The 24,840-nt window shown below is 41.9% G+C and overlaps 2 protein-coding genes across 5 annotated transcripts in view; one reads left to right on the top strand and one right to left on the bottom strand.

Moving 5' to 3' along the window:
• LOC126198902 (leucine-rich repeat-containing protein 15-like) overlaps positions 1-24,840 on the bottom strand; it is a 194,231-nt gene that overhangs the window by 142,340 nt on the left and 27,051 nt on the right. The window contains exon 2 of one of the 4 annotated variants that reach the window (XM_049935526.1): positions 5,174-5,284. The exons of the other annotated variants lie outside the window; for them this stretch is intronic. The gene's annotated coding sequence lies outside the window, so the exon portion shown is untranslated. The remainder of the gene's footprint in view (positions 1-5,173; positions 5,285-24,840) is intronic. 4 annotated transcript variants of the gene reach the window in all.
• LOC126199388 (uncharacterized) lies at positions 17,780-18,277 on the top strand. Its single transcript, XM_049936307.1, has one exon. The coding sequence runs from the start codon at positions 17,780-17,782 to the stop codon at positions 18,275-18,277; it is 498 nt and encodes a 165-aa protein (XP_049792264.1).

Here is a 24,840-nt window from a genome sequence, read left to right as displayed (position 1 = left end):
GGAGTCTTTCAGGAAAACCTGGCAGTGGATGAAATGATTGAGAGATACTATGGATATCACCCTATAAATCAATTTGTCAGACTGAAGCCCATATGCTTTGGATATAAATTTTGGGCTTTATGTGGTATTGATGGTAACTGTTACAATTTCTTATTGGATTATGAGAAGGACCAGGATGATGACAATGCAAACCTTCCACTGGGTTCCAAAGTAGTTTTGAAAATGCTCATTATTGATTAACTGAACAGTTACAACAATTTTTTGACACCTATTCATTCATCTGAAGGAACTGGGATTCCATGCAAGTGGTACTGTAAGAGAAAGCAGAAAAGGAAGTGCCCCCTACCATCAGATAGTGTTATGGAAAAGAAAGAAAGGGGATATTTTGAGCTCAAATTTTATAAAAAGAAGGAAGTTTCAATCAGCAAATGGAATGACAACAAGTGTGTCACATTACCAACTAATTTCGACACTGTGTTTCCTACCGTAAAAGTCCAACATTGGAATTCATCCGAAAAAGAAAATGTCAGTGTTCCACAACCACATGCATTGAATATATACAAGAATTTCAGTGAGGGGGGGGGGGGGGGGTGTCGATCTTCAGTGTGGTAAAAAGTCGCTCTGATGCCTTTTTACAAGGGTGGTAAATATGACTGTCATGAATGCATTCTTGGCTTTCAAGAGATGCAATGAAGGAACTTTCAGTGAAAGAACACAGATTATGAAAACATACTTGAAGAAAGGTCTCAAAATGAGGTAGCTAAGGGAAGACCAACAAAACTCATTTCACCTTTCAGGAGTACAGGAGTAATATACCAGGTATGGGTATGATGAGAAACTGCATACCATCCAGAAGCATAAAAAGCAAAGACAGTGCCAGTATGAGAACTGCAAAGGATAGCTGAAAACATATTGTGTAAAGTGTAATGTTACCGTCAGTATGGAATGCTTTTCCGAATATCATATCAGGTCTTAACGCAATTTCAGTTTTGGAGAATTTTTAAGTTAAAAGATTTGTAAATGTTACTTATTGTAAAATAAGTAATTGTTTTTAAATGTTATTTTAAGTTTATTACTAGCAATTTCTTTATCCCTTATCATTTTCCCTAGTAAGCAGTGTAATAACAAAACAATAGCCAAGTGCCAAGCGTCCACAAATAAGGACAGCCAAAAATTTTACATTTTGGCAACAAGTGAACAAAAATTTCTTCATAGTTCCATAAATTGGGTTGCCAAGACACCGTTTCCCAGAACTACAGAATATATATTTACTAAAAATAAATAGGGTGCTAATGGGTTAGCAGGCCTACAACCACCTCAAATACTGAACTTCCAAAAATAGATTATAGAAATCCCATATTTTATGACTGAAAAAGGATTTGATTTTCTACTTTCAAAATACTTGTGTCTGATGGGATTCAAGATCATTCACTAACAGCATTTTCACCTCTTCTTTGGTTCTGGAGTATCTGGCTCGTAAAGTTCTTCCTCAGGATTCTTACTGTCACTGACTTGAGGATCTGGTTCCATTTCTGGTTCTACTTCAGGATACAGAATGTCTTTGTATTCATCTTTGAAATAGATCCTGATGTTCATAATAAGTTAATTTTTTATTGGAATTATTGCACCAGGAAACCCAACTGGTCCATTTCTTCTGGAAAAGATGCACTGGACAAACTCATTTCCATCAATGCCCATTTTTGCAATGTACCCTAGCTTTATAGCTAGTGATGAACTCAAAGTGGATATATTTCATTATGTGAGGCACTGTGTTTGCATTACTGGTCTTCGCGACATTTAGTCATTCCTATGCATTCACAGCAACTTCACCTTTTTCATTTCTAGCAGCAAAAGCGGAGTTAACATGTGTTGTATGTATGGGTTTTTGTTGTTATAGTAACATCAGCTGTCATCCAGCATTTAGGGTTCTTCCAACTGCAAATTGGTAACTTCTGCAGGCATTTATAACTCTCTTACAAAAAGAGACCACTTGTCTTGTTTGGCATTATGGTATTCATGAAACTTTCTTCTTTTATACAAAGTTACTATGAGCTTCTTAAAATGCCTATAAGATTTAGGAGATACTATTTTGTTAATCACAGCATACACAGCTGTGAGATTTCTCATGACAACAAGAGATCCTTCTTCAGAAGACTGATATCAGCTGCTTTTAATGATATTAGTGACACCTGTTTGATTCAAACAACTTTCAAATTGGTATGAGCGTGTACAGAATGAAATAAATTACTACAATATACTTGTACAAAAAAATTAAAATAGATATTTTACACATTACTGAACATTTCTGCTTGTATTGAAAATTCTACTTTCCCAACAAGAGGTCCCTTTTCACTTTCCATCTTAGATATTGCTTCTTCCTACATATATCTTGTGAAAAGACCATGAAGGTATAATTTCTGAGCTCACGAAGAGGCTTACAGTTATTCTTCCCACAAACCATTTGTGATCAGAACAGAAAAAAGGGGGACATGACATAGGTACACAAAGCACACTATAAGATGGCTTGTGGAGTAGGGATGTAGGTGTAGACATTGGTTCTTCATTTGAGTTCTGGTCCAGTACTTATTTATAATCTGTCAGGAAGTTTCAGACATACTGCAGACTGAAAGATTCATTCTGTAGACAGTAACCAAAGCTGTGGCTAGCCCATTCCTCTGCAGTACTCTTTCTTCCTGGAGTGCTAGTCCAGAAGACAACTTCCAAGAAGTTTGGAGGATAGGAGACAGGTACTGTGGAAGTTAAGCTGTGAGGTACAGTTTTGAGTCATGCTTGGATAGCTCAGCCTGTAAGATTATTGCCCTCAAAAGGCAATGTTTTGGACTGAAGTCCCAGTATAGCACACAGTTTTCATCTGCCATGAATTTTGAGGAATGGTGTTAGTAACATCTTCTACAAAGCACTAAATCAAACTGATAATGAGGTGGTCATAATTGGTCAACATGGGGAAAGACATACATACTTTTAACGTGGATACTGATCTAGGATATATTGTACTTTTAGACTGGACACCAGTTTTGTAGCTTACACTTGCTACTTCTCAGATATGAATATGTAAATTGTTGATGACAATGATTGCTTATACAGAGTAAATTGTGTTTGTTAAGGTTCTCGCAAAGTGCAGAGCTCCAAAAAATAGGGAAGAAGTCTGTGGCAGGTACAAGTCTTGAGTCACTCTGTGAGACATGCTCATATATTCCAATTGGTGGTGCACCGCCTGCGGAAACAAGGATCTGGGTTTGAATATCAGAGTGACACACAGTTTTAACTCATCGTACATAACCAACAGATATATATTTTGTAAACATAAAAGTTAAAAAGCACGCACACAAATTTCTTAGTCTAAGACTTGAAGACAATTTTACCACCCACTGTTTCTACCCCACATTTGTCAGCTATAAGTGATGTGTCAACATAGAGAGACTGAAGGAAAAGCAAAAGAATAGAAAAATCCTTTACAAAGAAGGGTCATTGCATAGGCTCTCTTTTGATGAACACTGATTGAAAGACTGATTTGTCTGCGGATAACTGATGCATTATGTAATGCAGTTTTAAGAAAGTAAGTGTAGAATGAACATGAGATGCCTCCAGAAGCTTCTTTCATGGAGTTGTTCTAGGATACTATGACTCTGGTTAGTATCATAATACTATTCAAAATTAAGACAAGACAGTAAACCCACTTCCAGTGGGACCACGTTATCAAGTGTGGAATGATATTTCCTGAGCTTACCACAAAGTAGCTTTCTAGACTCCAATATCCAGGCAAGATGATAGTTAACAATACTTTCTTCAGTGCCTTCTCTGTGCAGACACTGATGACAAAATTACTGAACAATACAGTGTGGTACATCCCTGAATGCATATGAAGGAAAGAAAGAGAGAGTATAATATCAGCCAACATTATATAGTGTCAGAAGTTCCATGCGGATGATGCTGTAGTATACAGAGAAGTTGCAGCATTAGAAAATTGCAGTGAAATGCAGGAAGATCTGCAGCGGATAGGCACTTGGTGCAGGGAATGGCAACTGACCCTTAACATAAACAAATATAATGCACTGCGAATACATAGAAAGAAGGATCCTTTATTGTATGATTATATGATAGCACAACAAACACTGGTAGCAGTTACTTCTGTAAAATATCTGGGAGTATGCGTGCAGAATGATTTGAAGTGGAATGATCATATAAAATTAATTGTTGGTAAGGCGGGTGCCAGGTTGAGACTCATTGGGAGAGTCCTTAGAAAATGTAGTCCATCAAGAAAGGAGGTGGCTTACAAAACACTCGTTCGACCTATACTTGAGTACTGCTCATCAGTGTGGGATCTGTACCAGGTCAGGTTGACAGGGGAGATACTGAAGATCAAAGAAGAGTGGCGCTTTTCATCACAGGATTATTTGGTAAGCATGATAGCGTTATGGAGATGATTAGCAAACAAACTCAAGTGGCAGACTCTGCAAGAGAGGAGCTCTGATCGCAGTGTAGCTTGCTGTCCAGGTTTTGAGAGGGTGCGTTTCTGGATGAGGTATCGAATATATTGCTTCCCCCTACTTATACCTCCCGAGGAGATCACGAACGTAAAATTAGAGTGTGCATGGAGGCTTTCCGGCAGTTGTTCTTCCTGCGAACCACATGCGACTGGAACAGTAAAGGGAGGTAATGACAGTGGCATGTATAGTGTCCTCCGTCACACACCATTGGGTGGCTTGCGGAGTATAAATGTAGATGTAGATGTAGATGTACAGATGGAGAACAATTTCAGACTCAGTAATGATGGAGAAGGAAACTGATTGTACCTTCTGTAAGGAAGCATCCCAGCATGCACCTCATGTGCTTAAGGAAAGCCTGAAAGACCTAAATCAGGATGGAACTAGAGGGATTTGAAAACTTCATCTCCCAGGTATAAGTAGTACAGCTAAAAGTTCTCTTTCTGCAGCATGAAAAATAGCTCCACTTCACATATTAAGTCCAAAAGGTATATGAACATTTCCTTATCAGGCTGTCAGGTGTCACAAGTCATAATGAATTTTGGCATTGCCTGTTGCAGTGTAATGTGCTGTAGACAACCTAGAATCTAGATCTCAGGAGGTATGGTACATGGATGTGTCCAGACAATTGTAAATTTCATCATTAGTGAAAGTGATGTAAAACTAACCCTTGTATCACAGTGAAAGGCATTCCACTGGTGCTTGTGTGTCAATTCTGGACCCGGTTCGAAGATTGCCACTCTTCATCACTGCAGCTGTACAGTATCTTCAATCTCTCCCTGAAATCAGCTTGATAGTTCCCCATAGATGTGTAGATTTTCTGATACAGCAACTTACATATGTTTTTTATCTGGGGAACAGGGAGATATTGAAAAGTGCGCCACTACAGAATACTGCACCTTGTCTTTTAAGCACTACTATAAGAGAAAAAAAGTTAGAAGTGGCTGCCAGAAGTAATGCTGTTCATAAACTGACAGTAACAACTTGGGGAACACAAGCAGAAACTGTGGACACTTCTGCATTAGCTTTGTGCTGTTCTACCACTGAATAAACATGCCCAGTATGGTGTAGACCGCACCATAGCACAGCAGTGGATATAGCTATGAACAACATGGTGATCATCACTGGTTGTCTATAGCCTACTCTTCTGGAGAAGTCATGTTGTCTCCCTGGAATTGCACCCCCTGACATTCAATAATATGTAAAGCAAAATAGAGAGGACCAAAGTAACAATATCCGAAGCTTATCCTTTGTTTCCTTTGTTCAATTACCAGCAAGAACATTCACAGTTATTCCAGCAACAGTAACAGTGTTCATTGTAAAGATGCATCCAAAGAAGCAATGTACTGTAAACATGACTCAAGCATTTAAAGATATGGGTAACTATAGTCTTTCTAAAGTACAATTTAGTCAAGTAAATACTAAGTTAGCAATAGAAGATAAAGAGCAGTTATGTAGCATAATTCTGGAGGCTGTTTTCAAAGTAGCAGCTTTCTTTCCAGTTCACTTGTTTAAATTTAGCAGGCATAGTCACAAATAGTATTAAGCAGTGTAGTTACGGTTCATTAATAATACAAATATAGAGATTAAATTTCTAGGGAGCAAAGATGAATGGATTAACTGGAAGTCATCCAACTGATTCTGTTCTGATGTCACAAAGAACAAAACTAATCTCCAGAGATGGGGTCTCCATATGAAGTCCATGTTCTGACTATATGGGGTTAAACATATCTCAGTCTACTACTTGCAGTGTTGCCTCAGCCCAGTTTTGTGAACATGGAATACTTTGTCAATGCAATGTACTTGAGGTTGCCAAGCTCCAGGTCTGTAGTTATTTAACATTTGCAATGTTTACACAATTTTTTGGGTTACATTGTGCATCCATGTGTTGCATGTTGTATGCTTATGACACAACGAATAAATACAAAGCACAGTCTTTAAATGCTTCCTATACAATACAGAGCCTGTCTGACTTTGCAGTGTAAAGGTTTTTAGGAGTTGGTCAGTACCCAAACCATCGTAGTAGCACATGCCTGTTTCTTGTTGCTGATCAACACTTCTCAATCCAACAGAGAACAAGCCATTTTTTGTTGACCTGAAGATTTTGGTGTGGATACATCAGGATATCCACAGATTACAATCATAATATGGTCCACCCAATCTCAGATTTGTCACTGTGTCCAAACGGCCAGTTAGTTATACAGTGCACAGTTTGGCTTAACGAACAACAACTATGATAATTTCCTTTTGAACCTATGTTCAGAGGACATAGGTCATTCCTGATTTAGATGGCACCAGTACCTACAAAACATTATGTAATCTTACATTTTTCCACAAGGCACACCCACAGTAGCAGCAACAACATGCTTGTCAATGATAAGGGGAGAAATATGGAATATAATATGCCACTGATAAAGACAGCTCCCCATTTCTCACTATATCTGACCCTTCAGACAAGACCAATATGAAACACCTTAGTACCCGTTCTTTTAGCATTGTTCTGTTCCTAGCTGCATGATTCGCTGCTAAAGAAACTATTAAAGTACATACTATTTTGCTTCTCTTTGGCTGGCTGATTAGGGACAGCAATCACAGCTTATATCATTTTTGAGGCACCTTTAAGTTTATTTGGGAGCACAATCCTGCAACAGTATGTGCAAGTACTGGGTTTCCGTGCTCTGAGCTATTTTTCTTATCTGTTGACTAATTCTGGTCCACTATTAAGGCAAATGATTTTAATTTTAAATACCTTTCTCATCTCAGAGTACATTATACATGCTATAGCTCATTTCCCAAATCATGTTTTCATCAAAATAGACCACACACACTCTACTACAGACTGCATGCTATACTGAGCACATGAGACATATGTAAATGAATCAGAACATGAAGTACTTAAGCGAAATTCACCAGACAACACTTAATATGTTCAATATGGAAAGGACAGATTGCTATTCACCACATAGAGGAAGCATTTGAGTCACAGACAGGCACAACGTAAAAGACTGCTTAAATATTGAACATTCTCACAAAGTAGAAAAAAGTAGTAAAAAGCACACACACATTTTCACAGCCACAACTCACACACAAATGGTCACTGTCTCTGGGTACTGGGACTGACTGGGACTGGGTCTGATGTGAGCAGCAATCTGCTGGAGTGAGTGGTGAAGTGAGGAGGGGATGGGATAGAAGGTTAGGGATAGCTGTACTCGAGGGGATGTGGGTTGGTGGTTGAGTGGAATAGGGAGGAGAAAGGGTGAAAGGATGAGGCGAGGGGAAAGGATGAGGGAAGAAGAGAGAAACAGAGAATGGGAAAAGACAGAGAAACAGAGAATGGGAAAAGAATAGTAGCTGTGTAGTGCTGGAATGAGATCAAGGAAGGGGATAGAGAGTTGGAGGATAGGGAATAGCAAAGGTGGTGACCTGGGGTAAGAATCCAGATGGTCCAGGCTGTGAAGTAATTATTAAAGTGAAGCACATCATGTGCAGCATATTGAGCAACTGGGTGTTCAGCTGTCTCTTGGCCAGTGTTGAATGGTGGCCATTCATGCGGGCAGACAGCTTGTCAGCTGTCACGCCCACATAGAAAGCAGTACTTGGTTGCATCTTGGCTGGTAGGTCACACGGGTGCTTTCACACCTGGCTCTGCTCTGATGGATAGGAGATGCCTGGGACAGAACTGGGATAAACGATAGTGGCAGGATGTACGGGTAGGTCTGGCATGTAGGGCTATTGCAGGGATATGAGCCATGAGGCAAGGGATTTGGAGAAAGGGTGGAGTAGGGTTGGACAAGTATATTGGGTAGGTTTGGAAAACGGCAGGAAACCACTGTGAGGCATTGGGATGACAGTGGGGAAGATATTTATAATTTCAGGGCACAACAAGAGGTAGCTGAAACCCTGGCCAATAATGTGATTCAGTCAGTACTGAGTCAGGAGAGGAGTGCTCCTTTGTGGTTGGACAGTGTATATGTTGGAATCGGTAAGTGAGAGGAGAGACAAGGTACAAGATATCAACTTCTGGGCAAGATTGGGAGGATTATTTTGGTCTGTGCAGGCCTCATTGAGATCCATGGTATATTTGGAGAGTGAGTGCTCGTCACTAGAGACATCACAACCATGGGTGGCTAGCCTATAAGGAGGGGACCTTTTGGTATAGAATGGAAAGGCAGCTGTCAAAGTGGTGGTATTCTTGATAGTTGTTACGTTTGATGTCAATGAAGGTTCTGAGGTTGGCATCCTTGAGGTGCTGGTTAACATCAAGGAAGTTGGCTTGTTGGGCTGACAAGGATCAGGTGAAGTGAATAGGGAGAAGCTGTTGAGGTTCTGGAGGAATATGGATAGGGTGTCCTCACCTTCAGTGCCAATCATAAAAATGCCATTAATGAATTTGAACCAGATGAGGGATTTGAGATTCTGAGTGGTTAAGAAGGATTCCTCTAGATGGCCCATGGGCATTGGGGATATTGGTTTTCTACTTTGCAATGACTATGTGTGGTCGATACCCCCATGCTAGAGTTCTACAATTGGTAACAGAATTGCAAGTTTCCATTAGACATTGACAGCAGTTGCACAATATCTGACCCAACATGTGCAGCAGCTGATCCACACCTCCAGCAGCCCTGTACCATGAGTGCCCTCTGCTGCCACAATACAGGACAGCCAGTGGCAACCACTGAGCCCACTTACGCTCAGAGCCACTTCAGCACATGACACTACGCAGACGGCATTTAGTCACAGTTCCAGCACCATAGTCCTTGCTTAGTACAGCGAGACTCCTCCTTGTTGACACTGTTGAGCTGGTTTCTGCTTCTTGATGCAGTATTTGTAATGATTCTTCGTTCACTTGAAGAAAAATAAGTTAAGTAAATCTTCTGTTTGCCGGCCAGTGTGGCCGAGCAGTTCTAGGCGTTGCAGTCTGGAACCGCGCGACTGCTACGGTCGCAGGTTCGAATCCTGCCTCGGGCATGGATGTGTGTGATGTCCTTAGGTTAGTTAGGTTTAAGTGGTTCTAAGTTCTAGGGGACTGATGACCTTAGAAGTTAAGTCCCATAGTGCTCAGAGCCATTTGGACCATTTGAACCACATCTTCTGTTTATTATGTTAACTTGTTCACTAATCACTTCTGCTCCTATCCAGCTTTCCTATGACAGTTACTGCACCCCTCTGTAACTCACTGCTCCTTATCATTGTGTATGAAATCTTACACACCATACTATTTCTGAAAGTTCAATATTTCAACAGTGTTTTTGATCATAACTGTCTGTGACTCAACACCTTCTCTGTGTGGTGAGCAGCAAACTACCCTTCACATACTATTACTTTTCATACTAGACTTTCCATTGTTAGACAGTACTTCATAGAGTGTGTGTGTGTGTGTGTGTGTGTGTGTGTGTGTGTGTGTGTGGGTGGGTGGGTGTCAGGGAGGGGGAAAGGGGGAGAGGGGGAGAGGCGGAGAGGGGGAGGGGTGGGGGAGGGAGGAGGGGGAGGGAGGAGGGGGAGGGAGGAGGGGAAGGGGGAGGGGGAGGGGTTATGGGGAGGGGGAGGGGAGAGGGAGAGGGAGAGCACACTTGTTTACACATTATTTTGCTTCTCTTTGGCTGACTGATACACATACATTTTGAACAGATGCTTACAAACATGTACAAAGAGCTGCAGAAACTGGTAAATGACAACAAATGTCAATCAAAATTATAATTGCGATTATTAATGCAGGAGTGAAACAAAAACTAAAGAATTGTTAATCAGTAAGAAACTGGGGATATGGCACTATACACAACAGATGACAGAGGTTGTACATTAGGAAAATATACCAAAAAGAACAACACGTGTTCCCCCACACATCCTTGCAGGAAGAAGTGAGAAAGCAAATAGAATAAACTCTTTGTGAGAACCAAATGAGGCTAAAGATGAATTTGATTATTTTATCAATAAGCACTGTATATGATGCGGTGATCCTAACCACTTTTGCATTTTTGTTTGAAATCCTATGTGACCTGACTCAGTACACAGTTTGAATTTGTGGAGGTGATCTAGTAGGAACTATGCAAGGTACTAGGCAACTAAAGAAGAAAAATCATTTGGGTGCGATGAAATATCAAATTCAATTAGTAAGGTGTGCCTAAAAGAAATCTCTTACCTACATGATTAACTGCAGCAATAGAGAAAACATGTAAACAGTTGTAAAAAATGAGTGTTGTGAAACCACTGAATAAAAAGAAAAGTTAGGAAGGTGTCTCCAAATATAGCCAATATCACTAATTCATACATATAGTAAGGCATACAGAAGTACACACATCAAAAAAAGTTTTGCGTCACCCTGGTTCCCAGAACTCCTGGAGATGGACATTGACTGTAGATATTGCATCACACACACAGTCCGTTTGACTGTTCAGAGATGTCACTAAACCCACCCAAAGATGTAAACAACCAAGCATCAGTAGCACCTATTAGATGGAGGGGGTCCAACAGCCAATCAGTTCCAGTCATTCCACCAGGAAGAAGGGACACGGCTCATGTTGTCTGCAGTCCAGCTATGCCTAGACAGACAATATCGCAGTTCGATCGTGTTGTTTGTGCCAGTAAGGGCTCTCAATAAGGGAAGTGTCCAGGCATCTTGGAGTGAACCAAAGCGATGTTGTTCAGACATGGAGGAGATACAGAGAGACAGGAACTGCCCATGACATGCCTCGCTCAGACCAACCAAGGGCTACTGCTGCAGTGGATGACTGCTACCTACAGATTATGGTTCAGAGGAACCCTGACAGCTATGCCACACGGCAGCGTGTTACGACTCAAACTGTACGCAATAGGCTGCATGATGCGCAACTTCACTCCCAAAGTCCACGGCAAGGTCCATCTTTGCAACCACGAAACCATGCAGCACGGTACAGATGGGCCCAACAACCGCTCAGGATTGGCATTATGTTCTCTTCACCAATGAGTGTCACATATGCCTTCAACCAGACAGACAATTGACAGAGATGTGTTCAAAGGCAACCCAGCACATTGTCCAGGGAGTGCAATGAGGTGGAGGTGTGGAGGTTCCTTGCTGTTTTGGGGCGGCATTATGTGGGGCCAACGTACACCACTTGTGGTCATGGAAGGCGCCGTAACAGATGTACAATACGTGAATGCCATCCCCCAACCAATAGTGCAACCATATCAGCAGCACATTGGCTAGGTATTCATCTTCATGGACCACAATTCATGCATCCATTGTGCACATATTGTGAATGACTCCCTTCATGATAACAACATTGCTCTACTAGAGTGGCCAGCATGTTCTCCAGACTTAAACCCAATCAAAGATGCCTGGGATAGATGGAAAAGGGCTGTTTATGGACGACTTAATCCACCAACCACTCTGTGGGATCTACACCGAATCACCATTGAGGAGTGGGACAATCTGGACCAACAGTGCCTTTATGAACTTGTGGATAGTATGCCATGATGAATACAGGCATGCATCAATGCAAGAGGAAATGCTACTGGGCATTAGAGGTACCAGTGTGTACAGCAATCTGGACCAGCACCATCGAAGGTCTCGCTGTATGTTGGTACAAGATGCAATGTTTGGTTTTCATGAGCAATAAAAAGGGCGGAAATGATGTTTATGCTGATCTCTATTCCAATATTCTGTACATGCTCTGTAACTCTCGGAACCGAGGTGATGCAAAACTTTTTTTGGTGTATGTATTATCCTTTCCCAGCCTAATGCTTTTTCAAGAAACACAAGCTGCTTACACAAGGGTCATTCAATAAGTAATGCCCCACATTTTTTTTTCTCAGAACATGTTTATTGTTAAGAGTCAGAATTTGGTGACAATATACATCAAATGTCTTGTCCATGTCCAATTTTTCTACATAGTCTCCATCACATTCTATGGCTGTATGCCAACATTGTGGAAGAGCATGTATTCCCTGCTGGTAAAAGCTCTTATCCTGTAGGCATAGCCATATTTTCACTGTATGACTAACACTCTCACCGTCTTCAAAGTGTGTTCCCGTAGAGTATCTTTAAGCGGCCCAAAGAGATGCAAGTCCGATGGTGCCGAGGGTGCCAGGTCTGGACTACAGGGTGGATGAGGCAATGATGTCCAACCCAATTTGGTGATGTGTTCATAGTTTCTCAGACTTGTGTGTGGGCATGCTTTATCATGTTGCAACAAGATTTCTGCTGGATTCTTGTCCGATCAAACATGTCAGAAACGGTTCTGGAGTTCATTCTGAGTCTTCACGTATGCCTCTGAGTTGATGGTTGACCCTCTTGGCATCACATCCATGAGAATGACACCATCACAATCCCAGAAGACTGTCACCATGACATTGCTGGCGGAGTGAGTTGTCTTGAATTTCTTACTTTGTGCTGAATGATGATGATGCCACTCCATGGACTGCCTTCTTGTTTCCTGTGCAAAGTGGTGCAACCTGTTTTCATCCCCCATAATGATCTGTGACAGAAAGGCCTCTCCATTGGTCTCAAAATGCTACAACAATTCAGATGAAATGGTCCTTCTTTGAATCTTGTGGTCCACTGTGAGCATTTGTGGAACCCACTGTGAGCACCTCTTCGAACATCCGAGTCTCGATCATTGCAGACGCACTTTCAATGCTGACCGACACCTATAGAGCCAATTGTCAAGTTGTGATGTGATGATCAGTACAAATAATGGATCTGCACGATTCAGCATGTCTGGAGCAATGGTTGTGACAGGACATCTCGAGTGTGGCTGATCATGGAGCTCTGTTTCTGCATTTCCTGAAGCTGTAATTTTCTTTACCCACCGCCCAACTGTACTCTTATCAACTGCAGCATTGTCATACCCTGCACATGGATGTTGACCACAGTTTCTTTTTCTGCACACAAGAATCCAATAACAGCATGCTGCTTATAATGTGAGTCGTGTGTAGATGTCATTTTGACGCTGTACTGTGGCTCTGCCATCTGCCAGAAGAGTTCGAAACCACAGGTGCACAGAACAAACGTCAAATGTGAAGCACCAACAAGGACGTTTGTATATGTACATTACTGGCATTACTTATTGAATGTCCCTTGTAGATTCTCAGCATGGCTTTAGGGAAGGAACTCTATAGGTGTCGGTCAGCATTGAAAGTGCATCTGCAATGATCGAGACTCGGATGTTCGAAGAGGTGCTCACAGTGGGTTCCACAGCAGTTACACAGTTCTTCCATGAAGTGTACTGTCTGTTGGACCACAGGATGCAAACTGCAAAAGCATTTGGCACAGAAAGCCATATGACACTTCTAAAAAAAAAAAAAATAAAGTCGTATTGTAATGGGGATCCATTTGTGCATGTTATAGCAAGAGACACCTGTTGAATCTTAAGCAGTGCACTAATCTGACAAACAAATAAGATGAAACAAGTGAAACAGTAACAGTAGATATGACTCAAGGCTCAATCCTCGGTCCTTTCTCTTTCTCATACATATTGCACATTCCAGTATTACTCTACAGCAGAGAATATAAGAAGATAGAATCTTTTGGGGTAACAGAATTACAAAAAACCTTGACAATCAGGGCTTCAAGGTGAAAGTCACCAACCCTTCCTCATATATATTAATAACACTGAGCATCTCTTAATTCTCTTATCATAAACTACACAAATGATACCTCAATATTATTCTATGGCAGAGAATATAAGAAGCTAGAATCTAGTGGGGTAACAAAATTAACAAAGTACCCAACAATCAGGGCCTCAAGCCAAATTTTCCTCATGTATATTAACAACACTGCACAAATCATTAAATCCCACATGATAAACCACACAAATGAGATCTCAATATTATTCTATGGTAGAGAATACAAGAAACTAGAATCTAGTGGGGTAACAGAGGTAACAGAACACCTCCACGATCAGAGCCTCAAGGTGAAAGTCTCAAAATCTCAATTGTGGTCACTTAAAACAGGCATATTTCATCACACCCATGTAAATATGTACATAATATATTTGCAGCTATAAATTTCTGTGTATGACTGCTGATGAAAATCTGCAGTGATCAAACAACATTAACTTTGTATGTGGGAAAGTCAGTAGTGGCTTATATCTCCTTCACCAGCTCCCAAAGACAGTTCCCAACCAAACTTAAAAATAATTTACTGTGGAATGATTTACCCCTTCCTCAATTTGGGACTGAATTATGGGGCTGTGCAATGGATGCCCACTATTGCTGCTACAACAAGCAATAAGACTTAAACATTTTGTGAAGTGTTTGTGCAGCGCAAATGCTTAAAAAGATATATACACATTTAAATCACACTCCTGGAAATTGAAATAAGAACACCGTGAATTCATTGTCCCAGGAAGGGGAAACTTTATTGACACATTCCTGGGGTCAGATACATCACATGATCACACTGACAGAACCACAGGCACATAGACACAGGCAACAGAGCATGCACAATGTCGGCACTAGTACAGTGTATGTCCACCTTTCGCAGCAATCCAGGCTGCTATTCTCCCATGGAGACGATCGTAGAGATGCTGGATGTAGTCCTGTGGAACGGCTTGCCATGCCATTTCCACCTGGCGCCTCAGTTGGACCAGCGTTCGTGCTGGACGTGCAGACCGCGCGAGACGACGCTTCATCCAGTCCCAAACATGCTCAATGGGGGACAGATCCAGAGATTTTGCTGGCCAGGGTAGTTGACTTACACCTTCTAGAGCACGTTGGGTGGCACGGGATACATGCGGACGTGCATTGTCCTGTTGGAACAGCAAGTTCCCTTGCCGGTCTAGGAATGGTAGAACGATGGGTTCGATGACGGTTTGGATGTACCGTGCACTATTCAGTGTCCCATCGACGATCACCAGTGGTGTACGGCCAGTGTAGGAGATCACTCCCCACACCATGATGCCGGGTGTTGGCCCTGTGTGCCTCGGTCGTATGCAGTCCTGATTGTGGCGCTCACCTGCACGGCGCCAAATACGCATACGACCATCGTTGGCACCAAGGCAGAAGCAACTCTCATCGCTGAAGACGACACGTCTCCATTCATCCCTCCATTCACGCCTGTCGCGACACCACTGGAGGCGGGCTGCACGATGTTGGGGCGTGAGCGGAAGACGGCCTAACGGTGTGTGGGACTGTAGCCCAGCTTCATGGAGACAGTTGCGAATGGTCCTCGCCGATACCCCAGGAGCAACAGTGTCCCTAATTTGCTGGGAAGTGGCGGTGCGGTCCCCTACGGCACTGCGTAGGATCCTACGGTCTTGGCGTGCATCCATGCGTCGCTGCGGTCCGGTCCCAGGTCGACGGGCACGTGCACCTTCCGCCGACCACTGGTGACAACATCAATGTACTGTGGAGACCTCACGCCCCACATGTTGAGCAATTTGGCAGTACGTCCATCCGGCCTCCCGCATGCCCACTATACGCCCTCGCTCAAAGTCCGTCAACTGCACATACGGTTCACGTCCACGCTGTCGCGGCATGCTACCAGTGTTAAAGACTGCGATGGAGCTCCGTACGCCACGGCAAACTGGCTGACACTGACGGCGGCGGTGCACAAATGCTGCGCAGCTAGCGCCATTCGACGGCCAACACCGCGGTTCCTGGTGTGTCTGCTGTGCCGTGCGTGTGATCATTGCTTGTACAGCCCTCTCGCAGTGTCCGGAGCAAGTATGGTGGGTCTGACACACCGGTGTCAATGTGTTCTTTTTTCCATTTCCAGGAGTGTATTTACATTTTGTATGAGTCAAGAAACTGAAGGTATCAAAATTGTTTATATTCATTGAGTTAATTCTAGGACAATACTTGTGTTGTGAACCAGTTGTATATCATCCATAAATATATAAATGGATGAGTTGCAACAATTGTAGTTTGCAACCTCCTCTATGCCAAACATCACAGATTCAACACACACCAACCACGCACAACCAAGCTTGCAATTTTCTCACAACATTCTGAAAACTATAAACTGAGGAAGATGGGGAAATGCAATATTTGTTGACTTCTGCAAAGCATTTGACTCAATACCACAAAAAACAATTATCAACCAAATTAGTGACTGGATTGAAAACTTCTTCATAGGAAGGAGACAGGATATTATCTTCAATGGACTGTCATCAACAGACAGAGAAGTTACTTCAGGCATCAACAGTGAATTGTGTTGGGACCCTTGTTGTTCATATTGTACATTAATGGCCTGGCACACTATATTAATGGTAACCTCAGACTTTTTGCAGTTGATAAGTTACCTATAATGAAGTGGTATGTGAAAAAGCTGCACAAATATGCAACCAGATATTGATAAGACTGTACTGTAAAGATTGGCATCTTTTTTTAAATGTTCACAAATGTAAAAGTGTGTACTCCACACTACACTACAGAAAGTATCGCATGACTTCACCAAGTCACAACTGGAATCAGTTGACTCATACAAATACCTGGGTGTAAGAATTGGTAAGTGTATGAAATGGAATGACCACTACTGCTCCATTGTAGGTAAGGCATCTGTCAGACTTCCAGCTCATTGATAGGATACTGGGAATATGTAGTACGTCTAAAAAGGAGGCTGCTTACAAAAACTTTTATGTTCCATATTAGAACATTGTTCAAATGTGTGGAACCCATACCAAATGTGCATAACAAGACACATTTAAGGTATACAGAAAAAGGGAGCATGGATGGTCACAGCTTTGTCTACTCACAGGAAAGTGTCAGAGAAATGTAAAATACCTGACTTTGCTGACAACAGTTATCCCACAAAAGCCTCTTGAACCAGTATTACATGATGAACCTTGACACATTCTTCAACTCCCTAAGCATCGCTTCCACAGAGACCATAAAGGTGTGGAAGTTGCCAGCAGAAAATCCATAGACGCACAGTGAAGGATAGCATTATTCTGTGGCGGCGCGCACAAGGGACAGATTGTTTATTCTTTGATTATATATAATAGTTCTGTTGTTATTGATTCAATGTTATTATGAGCTTTTCGTTGCAATAAAAAAAAAAATATTATAGCCTAACTGCTTCGTGAGTCTTTCTGAAGATTGTAATAAGTAGTACGTGGCTAAAGTGGTGACCCCGTATAAAGAATTTCGTTGTAGACGAACAAATGCAGCCCAGTTCAATTTCGTCTACCAGGAGATCAGCGAGTCTGCGCAGCACACAGAGTGTTACGGATCAGCACGACGTTATGCTAAAGAACATTGAGGAATAACGACGCGACATTGAAGAACAAGAAAACGTTGTGTTGAATTTTTCTGCGCCATCAAGTAACGGCCTTTCGACAGAGAACAGTAGCAAAATGAAATTATGCCCACTGCAGTTCATACCTGATGAACCTGAACTGTGGCTTGCAATGCTTGATCTGATTTTCCATCATCATGGCATTGTAATCGAAGAGACAAAATTTATGATCGCCGTTAGTGCGCTTGACAATAAAACAGCAATAATCAGCGCACATATAATACTTAAGCCGCTCGCCGTGCAAAAGTACATGCGTTTTAAGCAGTTACTCATTGAGCGACTACATCGGCCGGTGGAACAACGTATCCAGCAAGTATTGGACAGTGAAAAGAGAGGAGACAAGTCACCTTCGGAATTTTGGCAGCACCTGCGAAGCTTAGTCAACGACACCAAGTTGCCAGTTACGACACTGCAACATGTATGGCAAGTGCAGTTGCCAGAGGTAGTTAGAACAGCTGTGGTGCTCTTAGATGCACAAGATATGTCATCGTTGATCTCATTAGCCAACAAGGTCTACACCTCAGATGCAGTGCATATGTTGACGGTGATGTTCTGACACAACAGTACAGACTCACAGGAAACGGCGGTGATACGACAACGGCAACAGCCGGACGTTTCTCAACAACTGGATGACCTACGAAAAACAAGTTGACGGATTGAAGCAGCAGATATCAATGTTGCTTGGAGACAAGACAGGCACAAACAAGAAGAGCAAGGAAGATGACATTGTGTCTAAGGAGCATATCTGCTGGTACCATCGACGATTCGGAAGCGAGGCGACACGCTACACATCACCCTGCAATCACCCAAATGGCGACAGCGGCCAGCGTTAGTTGCCGCCAGTCGCGAGTTCGAGCACCGGCGCCTACTGTTACGAGGTGAGGTCAACGAGGAGCAGCTATGGGTGAGTAACCTTTCTTCTTTACCTTCACTGTCCCATCAGCTGTTTGTTACAGACGTTAAGTCCGGCCATGCTTATCTAGTCGACTCAGGTTCGGACGTTAGTGAATTGCCTGTCAAAAACTGTTTTTTTATTTATTTATTTATTTATTTATTTATTTATTGTTCCGTGGGACCACATTTAGGAGAAGTATCCATGGTCATGGAACGAGTCAATACATGAAATTATAACACGATTGTAGAAACAGATAAAATGAAATATAAGAAACATATTCAGGCGACAAGTCGTTAGTTTAAATAAAGAAAATCAAGAATGTAACACTGGAATTTGCTTAATTTTTTAGCTCTTCCAGGAGCTCCTCGACAGAATAGAAGGAGTGAGCCATGAGGAAACTCTTCAGTTTAGACTTAAAAGTGTTTGGGCTACTGCTAAGATTTTTGAGTTCTTGTGGTAGCTTATTGAAAATGGATGCAGCAGAATACTGCACTCCTTTCTGCACAAGAGTCAAGGAAGTGCATTCGACATGCAGACTTGATTTCTGCCTAGTATTAACTGAGTGAAAGCTGCTAACTCTTGGGAATAAGCTAATATTGCTAACAACAAACGACATTAAAGAAAATACATACTGTGAGGGCAATGTCAAAATTCCCAGACTATTGAATAGGGGTCGACAAGAGGTTTTCGAACTTACACCATACATAGCTCGAACAGCCCGTTTTTTGAGCCAAAAATACCCTTTTTGAATCAGAAGAATTACCCCAAAAAATAATACCATATGACATAAGCGTATGAAAATATGCGAAGTATACTACTTTTCGTGTTGAAATGTCACTTATTTCAGATACTGTTCTAATGGTAAATAAAGCGGTATTTAGTTTCTGAACAAGATCCTGAACATGGGCTTTCCACAACAGCTTACTATCTATCCGTACGCCTAGGAACTTTAACTGTTCCGTCTCGCTTATAACATGCCCATTATGTCTGATTAAAATGTCAGTTCTTGTTGAATTGTGAGTTAGAAACTGTAAAAACTGAGTCTTACTGTGATTTAGCATCAAATTATTTTCCACAAGCCACGAACTTATATCATGAACTACATTATTTGATAATGTTTCAATATTACACACAAGATCCTTCACTACCAAGGTGGTGTCATCAGCAAACAGAAATATTTTTGAATCACCTGTAATACTAGAAGGCATATCATTTATATAAACAAGAAACAGCAGTGGCCCCAGTACCGACCCCTGGGGAACGCCCCATTTAACAGTGCCCCATTGGGACTGAACATCATTACCACTCTCAATATTGCGGAGGATTACCTTCTGCTTTCTGTTCTTAAAGTAGGAGGCGAACCAATTGTAAGCTACTCCCCTTACTCCATAATGTTCCAACTTCTGCAGTAATATTTTGTGGTCAACACAGTCAAAAGCCTTCGTTAAATCAAAGAAAACACCTAACGTTCGCAACCTTTTATTTAATCCGTCCAAAACCTCACAGAGAAAAGAGACTATAGCATTTTCAGTTGTTAAGCCATTTCTAAAACCAAACTGTACATTTGACAGCAAATTATGTGAATTTAAATGCTGCAGTAACCTTGTATATACAACCCTCTCGATAACTTTAGCAAACACCGATGGCATAGAAATAGGTCTATAATTGTCAACATTATCCCTGTCTCCCTTTTTATAAAGTGGCTTCACTACCGAGTACTTTAATCGGTCAGGAAACCGACCACTCCTAAAGGAAAAGTTACTGATATGGCTAAGTACTGAGCTAACATACGTGGAACAATACTTCAGTATTCTGCTAGATACCCCGTCATATCCATGAGAGTTCTTGGTCATTAGTGATTTAATTATTAACTCAATCTCCCTCTTGTCAGTATCATGGAGGAGCATTTCAGGTAACAGTCTCGGAACACTTTTTTCTAAGAGCGCTATATGATTCCCTGTTGGGACTAGGTTTCTATTTAGTTCACCTGCTATATTCAGAAAGTGATTATTAAGTACTGTACATATATGCGACTTATCAGTAACACGGACATCCCCACTACGCACTGATTCTATATTCTCGACCTGTCTCTGCAGACCAGCCACTTCCTTTACGACTGACCATATGGTTTTAATTTTATCCTGAGACTTAGCTATTCTATCTGCATACCACATACTTTTTGCCTTCCTAATAACTTTTTTAAGCACCTTACAATACTGTTTGTAATGGGCTGCTGCATTCAGATTTTGACTGTTTCTAACGTTTTGATATAATTGCCACTTTGTTCTACAAGATATTCTTATCCCATTAGTCAGCCACCCAGGCTGCCTGTTTGTGCTAGTACCCTGTTTTGAACGTTCTAATGGAAAGCAACTTTCAAAGAGCACGAGAAAAGTCTTGAGGAAAGCATTATATTTATCGTCTACTGTATCAGCACTATAAACATCTTGCCACTCTTGTTCCTCGATAAGGTTTACAAAAGTCTGTACAGCAACTGGATCAGCTTTCCTAAAAAGTTGGTAACTATATTTAACATGTGTTGCAGCACAAAAATATTTTAGACTTAAAATTTGTCCATCATGATCTGAAAGGCCATTCACCTTTTTGCTAACAGAATGCCCTTCTAATAATGACGAATGAACAAAAATATTGTCTATGGTTGTTCTACTGTTCCATTGCACTCTCGTTGGAAAGAATACGGTTTGCATAAGATTAAATGAATTAAGGAGGTCTACCAGCATCCTTTTCCTTGCACAATCACTTATACAATTAATATTGAAGTCACCACATATAACTAACTTTTTGTATTTCCTATAAGGTGAACCAAGAACCTCCTCTAGCTTTAGCAAAAATGTTGTGAAATCGGAGTCTGGGGATCTATAAATAACAACAGTAAGAAGTTTAGCTCCACTAAATTTAACCACACCTGCACAACATTCGAACACCTTTTCAGTGCAGTACTTCGAAACATCAATTGACTCAAATGGGATACCGTTTTTCACATACATGGCTACTCCCCCACACCGCAAAGAGCTTCTAGAAAAGCTGCCAGCCAACCTGTATCCTGGTAAAGGAAGCCTCTGAATTATCTCCTTATTTAAGAAGTGTTCAGATATACCAATAATTTCAGAGTCAACATCTATAAGCAGTTCACTAACTTTATCTCTAATACCTTGTATATTTTGATGAAATATACTAATTCCCTCATTAATCATATACCCAAGCTTTGTAGAAAGTGGTTTCTTTGTTAGAGAGACTTCCCTTAAGCAGGAATACTTATCAGCTGACTTCAATCTAAAAAAGGTACAGCTCTAACACCCACAACTACCGGAATTTTCCCATGAGTGATCCCACCACCCCCACCTATGCTGTCACCTATAAGTTTTGCCAACCTCCCCTTCCCATACCTGTTGAGGTGCAGGCCATGTCTAGTGAAACCCGTCCTGCTGATAGACTCCACCGACACCACTGAAATGTGACTCATGCCTTCTGTCATCAGCGCACCCCCAAGTCTCATGTTATTACGCCTGACGGCTGTATTAAGATGAGGATGATCGTGACGCTGAAACACTTCCACGAAATGCACATTCGTGTTGCCAGTCTGAGTGGCTATCTTTTCCAGGTCACCATCTATGTCATACTCCCCATCCCTATCAATACTATTACCAGCCCCACCCACAATCACTACCTGATCCTCTTTAGTAAAATCCCTACATAACCCCCCTATGTTAAAAGTCACCTGAGCCAATCCTGCATTAGGCTTCACAATGCTGGTGACCTGGTACTCACTCCCCAAAACTTCCTGCAACTGCTGGCCTACACCTCTACCATGAGAACTACCTAACAGCAGAACCTTCTTCTTTCTCTTAGACTTTGCAACTGAAACTCACAGCAGCAAACCAGACATCGATAGCGACTTATGGAAAATGTCAGATAGAGGTAGACCTTGGGTTCCATGAAAGTTTACCATGGACTTTCGTAATTGCTGATGTGTCAGACGCAATATTGGATGCAGATTTCTTGTTTCATTATGCACTTGAGGTATCTATTAGCTCAGTGAGCATTCAACGGGGGACACAGTGCATTAGAGGCACCCTAGGACGAAGCCCTATGTCCACGTCTGATTGCAGACAAGTAGCAAACTACGAATCCATGTCTGGTGGGCAGACAATAAAGCACATCACATCAGGACTACACCCGGTAAACCAGTGTCTCAATGCCCACACCGGTTAGCCCTGGATCGTTTTGCTGCAACGAGGCAGAGTTCGAAGAATTATTACGCTCGGGAATTGTCCGTAGATCCGACAGTCCGTGGTCATCGCCACTTCACCTCGTAAAGAAGAAAGATGGAACTTTGAGATCATGCGGAGATTACAGGGCACTAAATACTCGTACCATCCCCAATCGTTATCCAATACCACATATCAGGGATTTTATGCACGCACTTGCAGGCGCAACCATTTTTAGTGTCATTGATTGCAAAAAAGTGTATCACCAGATACCGATCGCACCTGCTAATATACCGAAGACAGCTGTCATGACACCATTCGGTTTATTCGAATACCTCCATATGCTGTTTGGGTTAAAAGATGCGGCACAAACTTGGCAGTGTTTCATTGATGAAGTCCTCAAAGGTTTACCATATTGCTTCGCGTACCTCGACAACATCTTGGTTTTTATTGATTGGCGACTCCATGTTGTCCTGTGCACCACGACCAGATAACAGGTTTACTTGAAAAAAAGAGACAGCATTGGTCGTATATTTTTTACTATTGCAAAATCGATTTTCTGTCACTGAGTGACCATCTTCAGTGCTATATTGTATAACTTAAATTGGGATGCACTGTTGTCACTAAGCTTACGGCAATCACATAGATCTTGGTTTTTCGTTGTCTGAGGAACTGCACGAACTACATCAAAGGACTGTTTACCAACGTATTGAGGCATATGGCATTTCAGTCAATGAATCAAAGTGTGTACTATGACAATGTCAGGTGCCATTCTTGGGCTACTCAGTGACAGCAGCCGGTATCAGCCCACTACAAGACAAACTCGACCTTATCAAAGAGATGACTCGCCCCATCGACTATCGCCAACTACGCCGGTTTCTTGGAGCAGTTAACTTCTACAGACAACATCTGCCTAACACGGCGGCCATTCAAGCACCTTAGACATCAGCACTAGTCGGCAAGGATGCAGTAGGCAAACGACCTATACAGTGGACATCACAGATGCAGATGGCATTCGACAAGATCAAAACCTGTCTACGTCAGGCAATAATGTTGGCACATCCGGTTTCTCAAGCTCGACTGGCAATTGTTGTGGATGCGAGCCAGCAGGCAATACGTGCAGCTCTACACCAGAAGGTGGGAAACAATTGGCAGCCCCTAGGTTTCTTCTCCCGCAAGCTTACATCATCACAAGTAAAATGGAGTGCCTACGATAGGGAGCTACTGGCAATTTATGAAGCCATCAGACATTTCCGACCGCAAGTAGAAGGAGGCAAACTATTCACTGTTTTCACAGACCACAAGCAAATTACCTTCGCCTTCAGTAAGAACAAGGATGGTTGCTCACCATGACAATTTAGACAACTCGAGTTTATTGCCCAGTTTACGACAGACATAAAAGGAGCTGAGAACGTTGTGGCAGATTTCCTGTCTAGGTTGGAAACAATCTCTCAGACTATTGACTACAAGGAAACAGCTGCAGCACAGGAAACAGACCAGCAACTTGCTAAATTCTCTCATGATAGTACGTCCAGGTTATGCTTGCAACAAATACAACCTACGGGAGAACACTTCCGAGTTTAGTGAGATGTAACGCAAGGAAAACTGAGACTGTTCGTACCTGAGAGATTGTGATGACAATCATTTGATAGCATCCATGGACTGGCTCATCCAGGAATTGGCCAACTTCTGTGGGTTCCAACATCATTGCACAACATTGTACCACCCAGCAAGCAATGGGATGGTGGAACACTGGCTTAGAACACTAAAAGCTGCATTAATGTGCCATGCACAACCTTTGTCGTCAGCATTACCACTAGTTTTGTTGGGCCTACGCACAGCATTGAAAATGGATTTAGGGGCATCCACCGCAGAATTGGTTTATGGTGAACTCTTACGACTGCCTGCAGAATTCTTCACTGATAAAGAAGGGGCACGACAGACCAAATTGCTGTTTACATTGCAAATGGTACGCGAGCATATGGCCAGACTTTG

The sequence above is a fragment of the Schistocerca nitens genome, chromosome 8 (genome assembly GCF_023898315.1).
Source record: "Schistocerca nitens isolate TAMUIC-IGC-003100 chromosome 8, iqSchNite1.1, whole genome shotgun sequence".
NCBI classification, from domain to species: Eukaryota; Metazoa; Arthropoda; class Insecta; order Orthoptera; family Acrididae; genus Schistocerca; species Schistocerca nitens.
This window is presented reverse-complemented; position numbering and strand designations above follow the sequence as displayed.